An 18,421-nucleotide genomic window follows, 5' to 3' on the forward strand; every position below is an offset into this window, starting at 1 on the left:
AAATGTTGAAGCTATTTTGATTTCAATTGTACAAATCGAGTCCTCTACCAACACTTCTTTATCATCCAATTCAAATATATGTAAAAAATAGACCAATATTTTCCCTAAGTGATAGTTTTATATAATGTATTAGTATTTGTGTATTCTATCAATCATATGATTCAATGATTAAACGATCCATGATAATTTTACACTCATCTTCACCACAAAATAAAAAGTATTTGTTGTATTTTTCTTTACTAAAATTGACCTTTCACCATTAAACTAGACTACATCAACCCTGTTTGTATGACGTTTTATTCTGCATAAAACGAAAGGGAGAAACAGAAGTTGAGGAGGGGTGATATTGGCTAAAATTGACCTTTAAACCATACTAACACTAAAACAATTGGGGTATGAAATGAAAGAAGTTGAAGAGGGGGTCCTAGAGAGAATCACAGGCAACAGATTGGAAGGAGAGAGTGGAGGAGTCATCGTCATAGAGGATGTGAAAGTTCTGCTGAGCAATGTTGCCAAACACTGAAGCAGAAGTCGAATCCGGTGGCAGGGGAATGATGGCAAGGCAAAACAGATCATCACTTGCCTGTCTAAAGTAATTCTCCAAGGGAAACTTATATTTCAGGCGACCCTCAAATACAAAAGTAAGCGAAGGAACTCTAGGCAAAGCGGATCCTGCCTTGACAGCGTAGCAGAGATCAAGGCCAACAGAAGACCCATCCACAGGCCTCAGATTTATACCTGCCCGAATGGCATCCGCCAAAGGAGTGTAAGCACCCTCAGCAAGCTGTATAAGCGAAGTCCCACTATCAATAATCACACCGCCACTTCCATCCTCCTTCACATTGAAAATCCGAGCAGGAATCTTCACACCTTTCCCTCCCACAGCTATTCCTGTGAGAGGAATGTAATAGAAGGGTGGCAAAAGTTCGTTCTTGACGAACTTCATGGTCTGAACTGGGCTCTTGTCGATTAGATCAGCAAGTTGGCCGAAGAACAAAGGACTGGTTTTGGGAGGCCCACCGAAGTACTTATCATAAGACAAGAAACAGTAGGAGAATCTCTTCTTGCCCAAATAGGCCCCCACCTGTGAGGCTAACGAGAGAGGGCCTCTTCCCATGCCCACAATGCCCGTCAACTTCCCTTGAAAAGTTGGTGCCACGTTGTTTTCAATCCCACATCCAAAGCCTGCATGAGAAATGGTGGATCCATTCCCCAACGTCAATGTGTCTTTGACGAGATAGCCTCTGGTTTTAGAGCCGTCAGAATAAGCATTGGCGAACTCACAATTTCCCGATTTCTTATTGCACCCTGGTTGCCCAGGTCCCAATGCGCTGGTGCAGAAGAAATCTTTGCACCCAAGCTTGGAGAATGTTGATGATTTCTTTGGGTCAAAGAGTGGGACAGATTGTCTGTAGCATTTCCTGCATGGAAAGCATTGCGTCCATATGATATCAGACCCCGTGTCCAGCACCCCCTCGGACTTTATCGCTGGACTTCCATATCCTATCTCTATTAGAAATTCTCCATTGCCCACATGAACTGGGCTTCCATATCCCTTCGCATTCCCATGTTTTTCTATCTGCTTTTGGCCTAGTGTCGCTGATATGCATCCAGCTCGCTTCTTGCTTCTCTCCACAGCAGATTGAGAACGTTTTAACAAGGAGATCTCTTGAGAGTCTATGTGCTTCATGTTAACCCTAAAACCCATGACCTGATGATCTCTAGCACCATCACTAGGAAAAGAGGAGTACACCATGGTGGGTATAAAGCAAAGTAGTTGTAACACTACTATTATCATCGTATGTGTACGCCATGCTCTTCCCCCCATTTTTTCCTAATGGGTGTTCTAATTTCTTCTTACAGTACAACGATGGGTTTCTGCAAATCTGTTTGTATGATTTATAGATAGATAGATAACTATTTCACTGCAAATTGCATGGGGATCGAGGTCGTCGTGATAAGGATTTTGATCACCATTTTCGTGTGTTCTAGTATCTGGTATTATTATTATCTTCTGCTAGTTTTGCTGCTTGCATCTTATCGGTTTTGGAACCATTAAATTGGGTTTCCCTTTTTGGGCTCGGAATAATCGTGTATCCCATTGTCATCGTGGGCTGTAAGGCACTCTTGGAATTATAATTAGCTAGTGCTTTCTGTGTGTGTGTTTTTTTGTTTCTGTGCTGTGTATTAGCTGTCTCTCCCCGGCTCATGTTTTTGATGATCTTTGTTGTTTAATGGTTCATAGCATTTGTTTCTCTAGTTTCGTCTGTTGACAACTAGTACTTGCACTGGAAAGAGGTAAGAGGTGTAAGGGTTACATGGATAATTCAAAATCTATCTTATGTAAAGAAGAGTAATTTTTTTTTGAATATGGAATAATTTTTTTGAATATGGAAGTTTAAAATACAAACTTGATCTTACATTGATAATTCTTTTTCAAGCTATCATTTTTCTCTATGAATTTTGTTCATGTTTTTAGTGGTATTTTTCTTTTTGCTTAACAACTTGATAATTTTACATCAAGATTGTAGGTACAAGTTCTTTGTAGTAGGATAAAGTAATTAGACAAATAAATAAACAAATATGAGTTTGAACAATATTCTAATGACGGAAAAAACTTCTTTGAGCACGATACATTCTATGGCTTCTTTAAGTTGTAGTGGTAATTTTCCTTTGAAATAAACAAAAATGAGCTTGAGCTCTATTCACATGTTGAAAACAATTTCTTTGAGCACAATATATTCTACTACTCAATATGTCCACTTGCAATGAAATTATATCTATACTATTTAATTAGGATGTGGCCAATTTATCATAAGAAAATGGTAAAAATCAAATCTTTACAATGAAAATGTTGTGAAATTTATGACATAAAAATATATAATAAAAAAGATGCAGAAAAAATTCCAAGGAAGGCTTCTCTAAGATGAAGTAAATTGAAAGTGATCAATCAATGACAAGGGGACCACAAAATTGGGCAAAAAATGAGGTAGATGTCTATATTAAAATTTCTTAGTGAGCAAGATTAGCATGAATGACCTTGGTTAGAATGGAACATATAACTCAACCAATGAATGAGAACATTGAAATTGCAAGACCAAGAGGGCAATGGTGGAACATATAGGGATAGTTTCTTACCATGCTTGGTAGGTCATCCAAGCATGAGTTTTATACTACGTCTTTACCACATAAATAGAGAAATCCATACCATAAATTGGATTCATTTGACAAACAATTACAAATCAATGGAAGTAAAAAAAAAGAAAGAATTGTAAAGCATATGCATGGTTGAAGAGTGACAAAGAACCAAATTTGGGCTATATATATTTGCTGCAGTTTTTAGTTAGTGATAAAAGACATCTTGGAAATCTATTTGAATTCGAAGTAGCTACAATTAACAAGCTTAAAACATGTCACACTCAAACAAGGTATATGATGTCATATTTTTACATATTTAATATTTGTATTTTCTATAGCGATTGGATCTATACCTACATTAGATGATAAAAGAAGAATCATATGGTTAGATGATAAAACAAAAGCATTAGGAGGAAGAATTCATGACATTTTTATTGACTTGTGAAAAAAAATTAAATAAGAATAAATGTATTTTATATTGTATTAAAGTGAATTATTTATATTAGATATCTACACAAGAAAAAATACACATATTTGTATCTTATTATGCTTTTGTTTCACTTCCAACACTTTGTCACTTACTTCCTAGTAAAAATATTCAATTTACACTTTAGAACCATAGATCATAATAATATAAACATTCAGTTGGCGAAACTCACAAAAATGGCCTAGGTTGCATAGAACAAGAACAATCTATCAATAAAGTGCAATAGTGCAAGGCTAATCATTTTGATCTATGCTCTATCCTAATGAAATGAAATTTAATTAATCCAAATCATGTAATAGCTAGTTTCAAGCAATACTTTCATTTGTAGGACCCAATTTATTTACAAACAAAGGTAACCCACATTTGTCATGGGATAAGTAGTTTGATTGATATTACATGTGAAGCTAAAGAGAAAATATGCAAAGTACAAATATCTTGTAGACAATCATATGCTCATTTCTAATGGAACAATGAGTAGCCACAACAATTATCACACCTCTATTGCTTGTTATAGAAGGACATATATCGCAATTGATTCACTAAGGTTCTAGGTTCTTAAGGCTCACTCTAATGAAGATCTAAGACTTTGCAAATTGACTATTCTTCATTTAGATTCTCTAATTTAAGTGCAAACTTGATCTAAGATTTATAAATTTTAACTATTAAAATTTGGTGTGATGAAATTTAGGCAGCTTTATTTCTAATGTCTAAATTGTGTAAGGATGAATCATATTTACAAAAATCTTAAATAAATTTGAAGGTAGATAAATCAAAAGATCAACAAATTATGGCATACATTCTTAGGCTACACCATCTCCAATTTCTATGGCTAGGATATGGGCATTGATTGAATGATGTTGCTTTATGCCCAAATTTAAAAGGGAAATTAATGTTTGAAACTAAGTTTCCAAAATCTTTTGACCTTGCACATACTTTGATAGAGAATATTATCAAATTTAAGTCAATGACCTTATGATTATCTTTTCTCAATAATTTGTAATAATTATTATTCTCTATGTTTTACATGTTCTAGGATGTTTACTAAGTACAGGAAGCAATGCAGTTTCTTATTTATGTCTTAATTCTTAGAAGCTATTTGACATGCTTAAAAAAATGCTTGTTTGAGGGTCTCAATTAGGGTTGAGATCAATTTTACTTCTAACTAAACAACAAATTAAGTTCTTGCACTTTATAAATTTCTTCATGGCAAGAGAATTCAGTAGCCAACTATATTCTTGGTTCAAGATAATATATTTTGATGTATTGGTCACTCTAGATTTGAAATTATTAGATATACTTATAGCTATTATTTCTATGTATATATTTCACACTTGAAAATTCATAAAAGTGTAGGAGAAAGTCTTAGAATAACATCACCATGACTATCTAAGGATGGACTAACTAAAGATAAAAAGTTCTCATTGCTCAACAATTTTTCTAAATGAACACACCTCGGGATTCAACTCTATAGATACATCTTATGATATTGAAAATAGAGTGTCCCCTTAGATTTGGATAAGTGATTATTACAGTTGTATAAAACAATTATCAAAGATTTATCATCATCTAATGTAAACAATAAAAAATATTTTATTCAACTTGTTTAAAACTCTGTGTGTGTGTGTGTGTGTGTGTGTGTGTGTGTGTATCTATATATATAGATATATGTATATATATACATATATGTACATATATGTATATATGTACATATATGTATATATATGTATATATGTATATATATGTATCTCTCTCTCTCTCTCTATATATATATATGTATGTGTATGTATGTATATATATAATATCAAATAATCTCTAGATAATATTTCTGTTTGTAATATAAAGCTATTCTTAATACATATATTATTCAATTTATTAAATCTTAAAATATAAATAGTAATAATAAAAAAATAAATATGAATTTAATCTATAAATACCCATATCCATTGACATAGAAAATATTTTATATTTATAACATCTTACTTATATATTTAATACAAAATATTTTATTTTTTATACAAATAATTTAATTCTATATCAACTTATATAGATACATGAAAAATAAAATAATACTAATAAGAAATTATATAAATAAAAGAAAAATATATTTTTTCCTCAAATAAAAAGTCTTATTTGAATTTTGTCCAATCTATAGGTTTGTGGATATTGTTTTCTTGCAAAACCCTTTTTTTAACGAATTATTAAAAGTTTCAAATAATACCAAAAGGGCTGTCGTCCAATCTCCCTCAAAAAATCTCTCTTAAGTATAAAGTCTAGCTTTAAAATATTAAAACTTTAAAACATTTCTTTTCCTTCTTCCAATGGAGCCATTTAAATTCGAAGAAGCCTCCAAATTTAGAGTCCCATTAAATAACCTACCACACGTAAATGATCAAATGTCATCTAATTTTGTATGACATGCATCTTGCACGTAGCAAACCATGTGATATGTTTTACACGAGGAAAGTGAGTGGATAAGATTCAAAGCTAAATTTATTAGTATTTTATCCATGAACAATATGCATTTAGCTTGAAAACTTATGTGATTTTTTGTCAATTTAGGAGGGTTTTGGAAGTTGTTGGATTAGCAATAGAGGCAAGGAGAAGATTGTAAAATTTGTAGCTTAACCTACACAAATCTATTTAGGAAAGAAAAAAAACTTGCAAATTCAAAGCACAGAAGAAAAATAGAGCAGCCAAGAAATTAAAATAAATCTCTTCTATCATTAACAACTGTAAATTGCAGATTTATACATAAATTAACCATTGCATTACAAATGGAAGAAATAATAAAGAATAACCGTATTAAACTAAGCTTGCGGTGAAAGAGACAAAGATAACAACACTAACTTGTTGTTCACCTTGGTTAGCCTTAACATTCGATCATGCAAACATAAGTCTAGATTGTAAATAACAGAGAATGCAATCATTAGTTTACCACCATAAATAAAGGATAAGATTAGAGTTTAATGAATGCTAACACCCCCTTAAGTCTAACTAAGGAAACAAAAGCCTAATGAAAGGAAAGAGGAAAGAGGGAAAACCTAGTGGAAATAAAACCCCCCCTCAATATTTATACTAACTCTGCATGGAAGTTACTATGTTGTAATGTCCTTCACCCCAAGAAGGTCTCACGGAAAGTGAAAATGAAAAGAAAGGTCCCATTTGTTCCTCCAAAAAGAAGAGAAATAATGTCAATACAAAATGTAGCTTGGTGAATATTGTCGTAGGTTTCTCTACAATAAATTATGCCTCTTCGTTTTGGAAGATAGAAGCCTCAAGTTGTCAAACTACTGAATTCTCACTCAAGTGAAATGCATTAAGGAATCAAGATGAATGATTTTGGAAAATACTCATGTTTCTCCAATTTGATGTTGAATTGTGACTCTACCATACAAGAGTCAAGAAGAGTGATCACTAAGGTGTGAGATTTGTTTGGATTGAATTGGGATGTGTTAGTTAATATAGTAGCATGAAGTGGCTAACAGAGAACAAGAGAATCCAAACCAAAAGAAGACGCATCTCACTGCATGAGATGACATTGTAGAGAAGATATGTGTCCTCAACGTTGTCATCATGATCAATGAGAGACTCAACAAACAAATGATAAATTTTTGATAGGATTATATCTTGCTCATCAAGTGGACAAGAATGAACATGCTGAAGAGAATCTGTGGTAGCATTCAGAGAAGCCAATATCTTTGTCAAACTAGTAGGTGGAGGTGACTAAATAGCTACCATTACTGGAGGTGTAGAAAGAGGAGAAGCAGGAGGAGATGTATTTGTGTAATTAGGACAATCAAGACTCTTCTAATAAATGATTTCCTCTTTAGTGTCATCATCATACATTGGATCGTCATCATTATTAAGGGAGAGAAGTATGTCTATAGTCAAGGATCATCTCATAATGGAGGTTCAGTGGGATCTCAATACATTTCCAATAAAGTGGAATCATGTATTAATCATTTTTTTACATATTTGGAATCTACACACCATAATCTCTAATGGGTTTTTATTTTGTTTAAAAATTCTGTAAAAAAGCACATGAAATATATGTTAAAAGCCAATATTTTCTCATTGAAATGGTCTAACATTGTACTTGTAGGTCCAAGGCTCAGGTTTGGTTATTTTAGACCTTTCTCGTCTCAAATCATGAGGCACAGGGCAGGGTGGTTTTCAAATTTTAAATAACGGGGTCTCGTTTTAAAACAGGTCCTTGTTATTTAAATGTAATATGTTCCTGTTATTTAAAGTGCAAAAATGAGTTTATAGGAATTTAATTTTTTTTTTTTTTACAAAATGGGGCTACATTTTTTAAATAACGGGCCCTCATTTTTTACATAATGGGACCCTATTATTTAAATATATATATTTTGAAAAATTGAACCTCATTTTGTAAATTTTTGGCTCGAGCACTTGAAGCATAATAGGTGTCAGTTTTCTAAAAAATGGATCCCTGTTTCTAGCACCATTTTTTATCACGAAAATAATTCCCTTGAATTGGCACTCATCTTCTTGCACCTGCCTCCTAGTACACATCTGCACTCCAACGAAGAAAAAACTTTAAAAAGTTTGCCATACAATCCACTATGGGACTAGGGATGCTACATGTCATATATACACAATTTCACAAGAGTAGCCTGGGCCCACCTTCTCTAACCCGTAGGGGTGCAGGGAAATTTTAGCTAGATGACACGTGACCTGAGAATCATACATCAAATGGGCCCACTTGATATAGACAAGTGGTAGTAGTCCATAATTTTGCAACCACAAAATAGAGGGCATCTAGGTACATGCATCACAGGCTCACAAAAATCGTTAGATGAAGACACATGTCATCCTTTGATTGTCTTTTGGAAATATCAATGCTAAATATAAAAGTTTTAAATGAAACAAAACATGGGCATATGAGACTTAGCCTGCAAGTCCACAACCCCTTTTTGGTGGACATTAAAGCCCCATGGATTAAAGGTTAAAAAGCACATGAAAATTCCAAACACTTAAAATGCTAGATTATGCGGCCATTTAACATTAGGCTTATACGATCTCTAAAAGATTAAAGTGATTGGTAACTTTATGGAACGTTAGGGGTTAGGGCTAGTGAAGATGACAATATATAAGACTTAAGTTGTAACTTAACCAACTAGACATGGGCTATAAGAGGTCAACAACAAATTAGAATGTAGAGCCATCACAAATGATAAAGTCTCAGTATTTTGAAAGTTAAATAATAAAAACCATTTTAAAACCTTAAAGAGCCACGTAAAACCCTAAAATTTACCAAAGTGCTATCACGTCTAAAATATATAACAATGATGTAAAAGGTTAAAACTATTAATCACTTATATTTGGGGATGACTGAAATCAAGTTCGATCAAGGCTTATGTTATTTGTTAAATTTTGCATAAAAATAATACGCTTCTAACTACATTTAGAACAAACAAGTCAATGTGAGTTTAAAAGAGAGGAGAAAAATCCAAAGTGAAAATATGTACTTTTTATCCTTACATTTTGTTTCAAATTTTACTTATATATGAACTATTATAAATTATGCATGCGAAATTAAAACAAATTATTATTATAGATATATCTAAATTACTTTAAATAATAATTTTAAGGGATTTTTTTTATAGGGCATCACATCCACTTGGGGGATTTACCTATGCTCCTAAGAAGGGTAAAAGTCCTCCATAGAATAAAGATATTTACAAAAAAATCATTTAACACAGTGAAACTTGAACATGATCACTGCTTGATGGATTCAAACGAATTGTTATTACACCTTATATTCAAACAAATTTAAATTAATTGATTTTAAACAATATTTGAAGATGGCTATTATTCTGACATTACAAGATAGTTTTTTTTTTCAGAAGTGACATCCATGGAGATTCAAAACATCCCATAGATAGGAATATCTTCAAATTCTAAAGAAAATATGAAAGTCCTACTTTGTTTTTTAACTAGCTTAAACAAATCGTTATTGTAGATTATTTACAAATAAATTTGAATAATAAATTTAATTATTTTTATGATACTTGAAGTTTGCTATAACTTTGAATTATTGTACTATAATTTTATTTTTGTAAGTAAAAGCCAATCAATAAGAATGAAACACTACTACTTTGGGATGAATCATCGATCCCTTTTCTCTAAGTCATCTTCTAGTGGGAAAGTATTTTTCTTCATCTTCTAGAGGGAGAGATTTTTCCTTCTAACTTTTGAGTGGACCATTTGCTCCATCTCTATGTGTCCACCTAAGTTTTACTGGTGGGAGTGTTGGTGTATAAGCATCTAAGGTAGGATAATCTTGCTTATGTTGATATCTATTTGGATAGTTTCATGTGAGTTATACTTTTTCAAATTATCATTAAATATTATTTTTTATTGACACTAGCTCACAAAAAAATTATTATCAAGTTTATATTTTAAACTATACATTAATATTGAAACTAACATAACAAATTAAGTTTTTCTCCGCTTTAGGTGGTTGTGTCCGTGGTTGTTTTTCTATTGTTTTTTGTGCTATCTTCTTTCTTGTTCTGATGTGTTTTTAGCTTCTTTTATGTTCTATTGTTGTTAGGCTTGCTTAGCAAGTTCTTTCGTTTTTAGTGATGGTTTTTGATTAAGATGAATTATGAGTTGGGGTCCTTCCCCACTTAATATAATATAATAGAAAACATTAAAAATATTATCATAAAATAATGAAAAAATAATATTATAACTTAAAACTTATGATAGACTCGGTGACAAGTTATAAAACTACATTAAGTATGACTTATTGTTAGAAACTTCAATGATTTAACATTGGACAAAAAGATGTCATAACATCAAATCAATGACACCATATTATTGAACTTGGTGATAATACGTAATGTCAAACTAGTGACAACCTAAATGTGCATGCCAATATCCACTGAAATTTGAGCTTTCCAATGGAAACCCATTTTATTTTACATAACAAGGTCTAGCATGTCTACTATATTATTCACTATGAAACGGAGGAAAAAAGTAACGACGTTGTAGAGGGAGTCCTAGACAGAATCACACTGTGCAGTTTGGAAGGAGAGAGAGGCAGAGTCCTCATCATAGAGAATATGGAAGTTCTGCTGCGCAATGTTGCCCAACACCGAACTTTGCCCTTGCCCCTTCACAGAGACGACAGCCAGGCAAAATAGTTCATCACTTGACTGTCTAAAGTAGTTCTCCGTGGGAAACTCATATTTCACATCACCCTCAAAGTTGAAAGTGAGCGAAGGAACAGAAGGTGGAGAGGAGCCGGACTTGACAGCATAGCAGAGATCAAGCCCAATAGAAGACCCATCCACAGCAGTCAGATTTATACCTGCCTTGAAAGCACCCGCCAATGGAGTATAAGCGGCCTCCACAAGCTGTAAAAGCGAGGTCCCACTATCAATAATCATGCCACCACTTCCATCCTCTTTCACATCAAAAGTCCCAGCAGGAATATCCACATCTTTCCCTCCCACAGCTATTGAAGTTATGGGGATGTAATAGAAGAGAGACAACTTATCATTCTTGACGAACTTCACGGTCTGGACTTGGGTCTTTTCGTTTAGAACAGCAAGTTGGCCGAAGAGCAAAGGACTGGTTTTAGGAGGGCCACCGAAGTACTTATCATAGGACAAGAAACAATAGGAAAATCTCTTCTTGCCCAGAGAGGCCCCCACCTGTGAGATGAGCGAGAGAGGGCCTCTTCCCATTCCCACAATGCCCGTCACATCACCTTGGAAAACCGGCCCCCCGGTGTTTTCATTCCCACATCCAAAGCCCACCTGAGGAAGATTGGCACCACCCCCAAACGTCAATGTGTCATAGACAAAATAACCTTTGCTTGAAGTTTTGCTGCTAGCATAAGTAGAGTCATACAGACAATCACTAGTTTGGACTTTGCATCGCGCTTGTCCAGCTTGCAAGGCGCTTTTGCACAAGGAATCATTGCAGGCAAGCTGGGAGAATGTTGATGATTTGGAGGGGTCGTAGAATGGGACAGATTGATTGTAGCATTGCTTGCATGGTTGGCATTGCGTCCATATGAATTCGGACCCCGTGTCCACCACGGCCTTGGACACTATCGCTGGGCTTCCATATCCAATCTCCATTAGAAATTCTCCATTGCCCACATGAACCGGCGTTTTGAGGTCACCTGCTGCATCCACGCTCGCATGTATCTCCATCTGCTTGCGCCTTAGTGTTGCTGATATCATTTCAGCTTGCCTCTTGCTTCTCTCCACAGCAGATTGAGTACGCTTTGACAAGGACCTCTCATAGCAGTCTATGTGCCTCATGTTAACCCTAAAACCCATGACCTGCTCTCCAGGATTATCACCAGAGGAGTATACCATGGTGGGTATGAAGCAAAGTAGTTCTAAGACTACTATCATCATCATTTTTGCTCTTCTTCCCATTGTTGTTGAATGGCTATGACTAATTCTCAGGCTACAATGAAATGCGATTCAAATTACTTTTACACAATTGTGTGTGTGTGATTCTACAAAGTCTGTCAGGGTGATATATAGATAAAGGTTTTAACTGACATGCATGTTGTGATAAGGATCTTTCTCGCCATTTCATTTTTTGCACCCTCCATCCTCCGATAATGAAGGATCTCCAAGGAAAACAGAGCTTTTTACGCGTGTGATATTTGGTACCATTATTTCCTGCCCTTGTGTTAGTTGCATCTTAAGCTAATCTCAAGTCATTAAATTGTGTTTCTCCTTTTGGGCTTCAGCAATCCAAATTTATGCTCAACCGGATCATGTATCCCATGGTATTCGTGGGCTGTGAGGTGCTCTTAAAAGCCGATTTACAAAACATTCTAGAAAATGATGCTTCTTACACAATTGTTTTTTAAATATACCCATAACATGAAGGGGAAAATCTCTTGATTGAACCCAAATTCATGGGCTAATTGAAGTAAAGTTCAATCAAGGTCTATGTTATTTAGAATATGTCAACTGTATGCTATTTATTGCATTTAATATAAACAAGGCAAATTAAGTTCAAAAGTGACGGATAAGGGTGTGAAGTATGAAAACTTCATTCTTAAATTTTGTCTTAATTTTGATTCGTATGTAAAATACTATGAATTATGCATGTCAAACAAGTAAACAATATAAATCTAAATATCATGCATGTATAAAGAATATATATGAAGATGTGCTTCTTGTAATGATTGTTATATCTTGGTATCTAGAAGCACATAGTTCCATGAGTATTACAGTTTTTTGGGGATTTTGTCATCACATAAAGCACACTGGTGCCCTTTCACTACTGGAAGATCATCCAATAAGTTGTTTGGAGACCTTGAATTTTCATTTGATAGTGATCACATAAAGCACACTGGGTGCCCTTTCACTACTTGAAGATCATCCAATAAGTTTTTTGGAGACCTTGAATTTTCATCTAATAGTGATATTGCCTTAGATAATAATGAGACTCTAATAATGGATATATTTTCTCTAATGTTGATAAATATACATTTTTTAAATAATTATTAAAATGAACATGTATTGAAAATACAACTATTTTCATGTAACGTCACCTTTTGTAATTTATTTAAAATAGAAAAAATATGCCATCTTAACATAGAATATTTTATCTACTGAATTATATTTTTTCAAAAAAAAAATTATAAATCCCAAGGCAGGATGATCCGTCTTTAGGGACTACACATGCACATCTAAATTGTCAATGGTCTCCACTAGAAGAAGGGTGGATCAAGGTTAATTTTGACGAAGTATCAAAAGGAAATTCGAGAGAATCTAGTGCAGGGGTTTTTTTCGGGATTGGAAGGGTAACATTATTGCATGGGGTGCCAAATGATTGCAGAAGGGAACAAACAATAAGGTTGAGATGAAAGTAGCACTCTTGGTAGTTGAGTGGGGATTAAAATTAGGTTTCAAAAGGTTGCATTTGGAAGGTGACTCATTGATCATAATAAATGCAATTATTAAGGGGGAAATACAAGCTTGGCTGCTAAATTTAAGTATGTTCAGAAAATGAAAGGTGACTTGAGCTATTTTAATGACTTCAAAGTCACTCATGTGCGCAGAGAAGGAAACAAGGCGGTTGATGTTTTATCTAAATGGACTAGCTCGTTTGAAGCAATACAAGAATATCAATTGGAAGATATCTGCAAGCTGTCGAATGATGACGTGGGTGAAGTCATGATGTCTCTGGCAACCACGAGAATGGTGGAAGGACGAAGCAATGGATGAAGGACGAGGTAATTGGCATGATTTAGAGGTGGTTTTAATGCTGAATCATGCAGGCAGAATGGAAGGAAAATCTCAGATATAGTATTTATGGAAGAGCATTGATGATCTCGGCCTACGACGATGGTATAGGACGTTGGTGTCAAGCGTAGTGTATGGTATTGATTGTTTTATTGATTTTTGGTGGCTCTACTTATTCACTTTGACATACTGGTTTCTCTGAGAGAGATTTGCAGAGAGTGGAGAATACATTCTCAGAGGTGACAACACTGTAGTAGGAAGAACATGGAAACAAGTTCACCTTCAAAACGGTGAAGAAAATAGTGTCGTTTGTGGGTAAATTATCGAACGGGCATATACGGAGCCTTTTCTTCCACAAGGATGAAAGACTCTGGGAGGCAGTTAAACTAATGTTGGCAGAAGATATTATGTACATTAGTCACAAATACAAGACTAATATGGAGGTCTACTCTTTAATTTCTTCTTGGGGCTTAGAATTTGAAGATGTTGTGGACAAGGTAAAACGAGTGCTGAAGGAGTTAATTGCAGAAGATTTTTTGGGAAACATGGACTCAATTTTTGAATGGGTTGTCTTGGGTGTTGGCATTGATATTTAGGAAGGGATGGAGGAACCTGTGAGCCCCATTCCTTTTGTTAATTGGCAAGAGGATGACTTAAAAGCAAGGTGTAGAGAGTCGACATGGTGTGGTTGGGAGGCATTTAAGACATTTGTAGAGCTAATGCGGGTTGAAGAGGCTCTTAGAGCAACACATGAAGTGGTGTGGGTGGAGATGGGTCATGAACTAAGACCAAGAGTGCGCACATAGGAGTCAATGAGAGTCCTAGCCAGGTTCAATGAGAAGCATGGAAATGCTAGTTAGTAGCTTAGTTTATGATAACCTATGTCTATTTTCGTAGTTTATAGTTTTTGTCTGTACTATTTTTTTAATCACTGATGGGTTGAAAATGTGCCCTTTACACTGTTACCTTTCGTACATTCATTTTTTGTAGTGGTTACTGGGTTGCTACAAGGGTTTTATTATGTTTAGGTCTGGTAGGTGGCATGTTATGCAGATATTTGGGATGGAGGCTTTCTGAATTATGTACTTTTTTGATGAATTAAATCAATAAAAACATTATTATTGACCACATTTTTTTTTATAAATCTAAGAATTTTATCTTGACATGATAATCAACTTTATATTTCGTTAATTGTATGAAGTTTCCAAAATCCATGATAGCTTAGTTAGATGAATTTTTGGATTTGACCATGTTATATATATATATCCAGGTATTTTTTATATTTTTAAGAAAATGTTATCTACATGAGTAGAAGTTGTTGAAACATCAATTTTTTTGAAGAATTTTAGTTGAAAAATTTAGAGATAAATCTAACTTAGCTAGAAGGAACCTAGATAGATAAGATGTTTGACAATTTTTTTTTTAAAGTCACTTGTGTTGATAAGTTAGCCAAAAGTGTGACACAACTTTGTACTTTTACCCCACGATGACCTCAAGGAGAACACCACTTTGAATACGTATCTATTATTTTTTATAGAACTTTTAGTACTCTACAACATTGAGAAATTCAGGAATTTTATGGATAACTACCCCCATGTCATCTTCAAATAGGAAAGAACATTTGTAAGAAATCAAAGATGGCCTCCTCTTCATTCTACAAAGAAAAACTTAGCACACAATGATATGTTTATCTCACCTACGGGTGGATACAAATTTTTGTTTTCACATTTTAATATAATGGGAGCCAACTCTAGGTAGAAACTTGTGTATTAAAAAATTATTAAAATGCATTTTAATTCATTTAAAATTACAACTTGAATCTACTTAAAAATGCTACAACTCGTTATTTTACATTGAATCTTTAATTTATTTAACATCTATTCTCTATTATTGACACAAATAAAAAATGCTATTTTTTATTTTATTTTGAGTGTCTTGCTTGCTTAGGCCAAAAATTGGGACACCACTATTAAGTGATCACTCTATTATAAATTTAAAAACATGTATGAGTCCTGAACTTTATTAAACACATTAAATTCATAGATGGATATGCACCCAAAATATAGTTTGTTGGTGTGAACAAGATACTTCATCTATATACCCAAAATATTATTTGTTGGTGTGAATGAGATACTTTATCTATATAGTTGCATGTGAGGACCTATTCACACCTTGTTTCTTAATATTTCTTAGATAATTTTATTTTTTTTGCCTCATTCCAATCTTGATATGTCTTAGGGTTTTATCCTTGCCTATATAGAAAGGTCACCTCATTATATTGTAACATAATGTAATCATGTGTTCTACGATAATATAACAATTCTTCATTGCACATCTCTCTCATGGAAGGTTTTTTTGATTTTTTTGATTATTGGTTTTGTAGAGTTTATATCTTGAATTGGTGATATTGGCAAGCTTGGGAAGTTATGTTTAAATATTATTGTGTAGCAAAGTGGATAATATCCACGATGGCTTAAGCCATGAGGATATATAAACCTCAATTTAAAGATATTGGCTTGGAGATAGTGGATCAATATTTTTGTGTAATTATCTACATTGTATTTCCTCAAAACTATTTTTACTTCTCTAATTCTTGGAATTGCTTTTGATCTTCATTATGTTAAATGATATGTTATTCTGGAACTATTTTTCGTTATGCAATTCTATTTTGGTGGTATGTTTTGGTGAGAGTTCAAGTTACAAATAAGAGGAAACATCTTAAAGCCGCATCATATAGGTATAATGTGGAAAGGGATATAAAAGATTATTTCTTTATTGAAAAAATTGGCCATTATGCCACTTCATTGTTGTCTTTTCTTAGTTTTGGGATGGTCAGTCTAAAACCACACACACTAAGCAACATATTAAATCTATAAAATGTTAGTCAATCTATTAAATCTATAAAATGTTAGTCAACTCTAAGTGTTTAACACTTTTAAACCTAGAAGTCAAAGTTTAGTGTGTGTGATTTAAGCCGTCCTTAATTGTAGTAATAACATTCAACTTCTCCCTTGGAGCTGTGTGAGAGATCGATAAAGAGAGTTTGTTAAGCTCAAAAGAATGGAGGTCATGCATATTTTATATTTTATTAGAGAGTAGAGGGAATTTTGATATGCTTTGAGAGGAATTTCTTTTTGTCCGCTCCATTTCCATCTTTGCGTAGTTTTGAAAACTGCATCATTCTTCTCTCTTTGGTGTGATGTTTTGGAGAGATCGATATAGTTGTTTTAAGCTCGAAAGGATTGGGATGGGCCAAGCTCTATGCAAAGGTGTGTATTTCATTGAAGCAAGAGTTTTTATTAAGCTGGTGTGGCTACATTCTTGGGTGCAAACGAAGAAGGATTGCAACTCAAATTTTTATTTATTGATTTTTTTTTTCATACCAGACATGTGCTTCTCTATTTAATTATTCTTCTTTGATTCAATAGAAAATTGTTAAATTATAAAATACTTATATGCTCTGAGTTACATGAAAAGAGTGAGTAGTTGCAATATTTCTTTATATTTATTCTCATATGGAATCTTGGCTATGATTTTGTTAAATTATGAGTTAGATTAGATGTGTAGGTCTGTAATCGCATAAAAAAAGGAGTAATTTTCTTAATTCTGTAAAGTAATTTCAATTCAACCATACTTAGAAAACAAGCCTAAGAGCAATCATGTACTCATGCTTGCATATACTAGTAATATACATGCACGTATGAATATATGGATTTTTCTCTAAATGTAGTCTTGTTGTGAGATAAACATGCCTTTATTATGAATAAGTTGTTTTAAGAACAACATAAAAGTCTCTATTGTTTTATCACTCGGTCTTTTTAAAGAAGAGTATTGATTATTTCTTACCCTTATATGAGTATAGAATGACATAATTTATCATAAGTTTGCATGCATACATGGGTAAGTGCACAAAGATGGTGAACAAAAAGGGGGGTATTTGTGGCCACTTTTTTTTTCTTCTGAAAACAGGTAAACCTGAACTTCAAAGAGCTATTTGAAGGTCATGCACTCAAAACTAGGAGTTGAAAAAAGAATAAGAATTGTAGTACTCTAAATCTAGTTTCTAAACTACTATTTTTTAAATTTTTTTGATAAGATTAAGAGGGTCAAACCTTTCACGCACGAAAAACCGTTCCTGATTTTTTTAGAAAAATATAACATAGTTGTTTTCGTGCGCTGCAGAAAATATATAGTTAGATTTAGTATTTTGCAAAACCCTTTGGTAGGATGATAGGTAAGAGTGAGATCTATAAGTTGTGTATTTTTTTGTAATTTTTTGTTGAGTATTTTATTTTTGGAAGTGACCGCATCTTGAAAATTTGGTACCTGTTCGTGCGCTGGGCATAACTTGCATCAAAATAATAAAAAATGCAATTTAAAAAAAAAAGTGTATAGAATCTAGTGTAGAACAATAATATATAATTTATTTTGAATTTGGTCAAGTATATCAAAAGTTATTAAAAAAATGGTAGACATATGTCTGTGAGGACTGTTAAGGCACCGATAAAGAAAATTAAAGTTTACTATGCTAATGTTGTCC

The 18,421-nt window shown here is 33.5% G+C and overlaps 2 protein-coding genes across 2 annotated transcripts; both read right to left on the reverse strand.

The window, feature by feature from the left end:
- Positions 1–424: 424 nt before the first annotated feature.
- LOC131077474 (aspartic proteinase nepenthesin-1) lies at positions 425–1,828 on the reverse strand. The gene has a single exon (XM_058014962.1). The coding sequence runs from the start codon at positions 1,826–1,828 to the stop codon at positions 425–427; it is 1,404 nt and encodes a 467-aa protein (XP_057870945.1).
- An 8,828-nt stretch (positions 1,829–10,656) lies between these two features.
- Positions 10,657–11,988, reverse strand: LOC131077473 (aspartic proteinase nepenthesin-1). Its single transcript, XM_058014961.1, has one exon. The coding sequence runs from the start codon at positions 11,986–11,988 to the stop codon at positions 10,657–10,659; it is 1,332 nt and encodes a 443-aa protein (XP_057870944.1).
- Positions 11,989–18,421: the final 6,433 nt, after the last annotated feature.

This window comes from Cryptomeria japonica, chromosome 10 (genome assembly GCF_030272615.1).
Source record: "Cryptomeria japonica chromosome 10, Sugi_1.0, whole genome shotgun sequence".
In the NCBI taxonomy this organism is placed as follows: domain Eukaryota; kingdom Viridiplantae; phylum Streptophyta; class Pinopsida; order Cupressales; family Cupressaceae; genus Cryptomeria; species Cryptomeria japonica.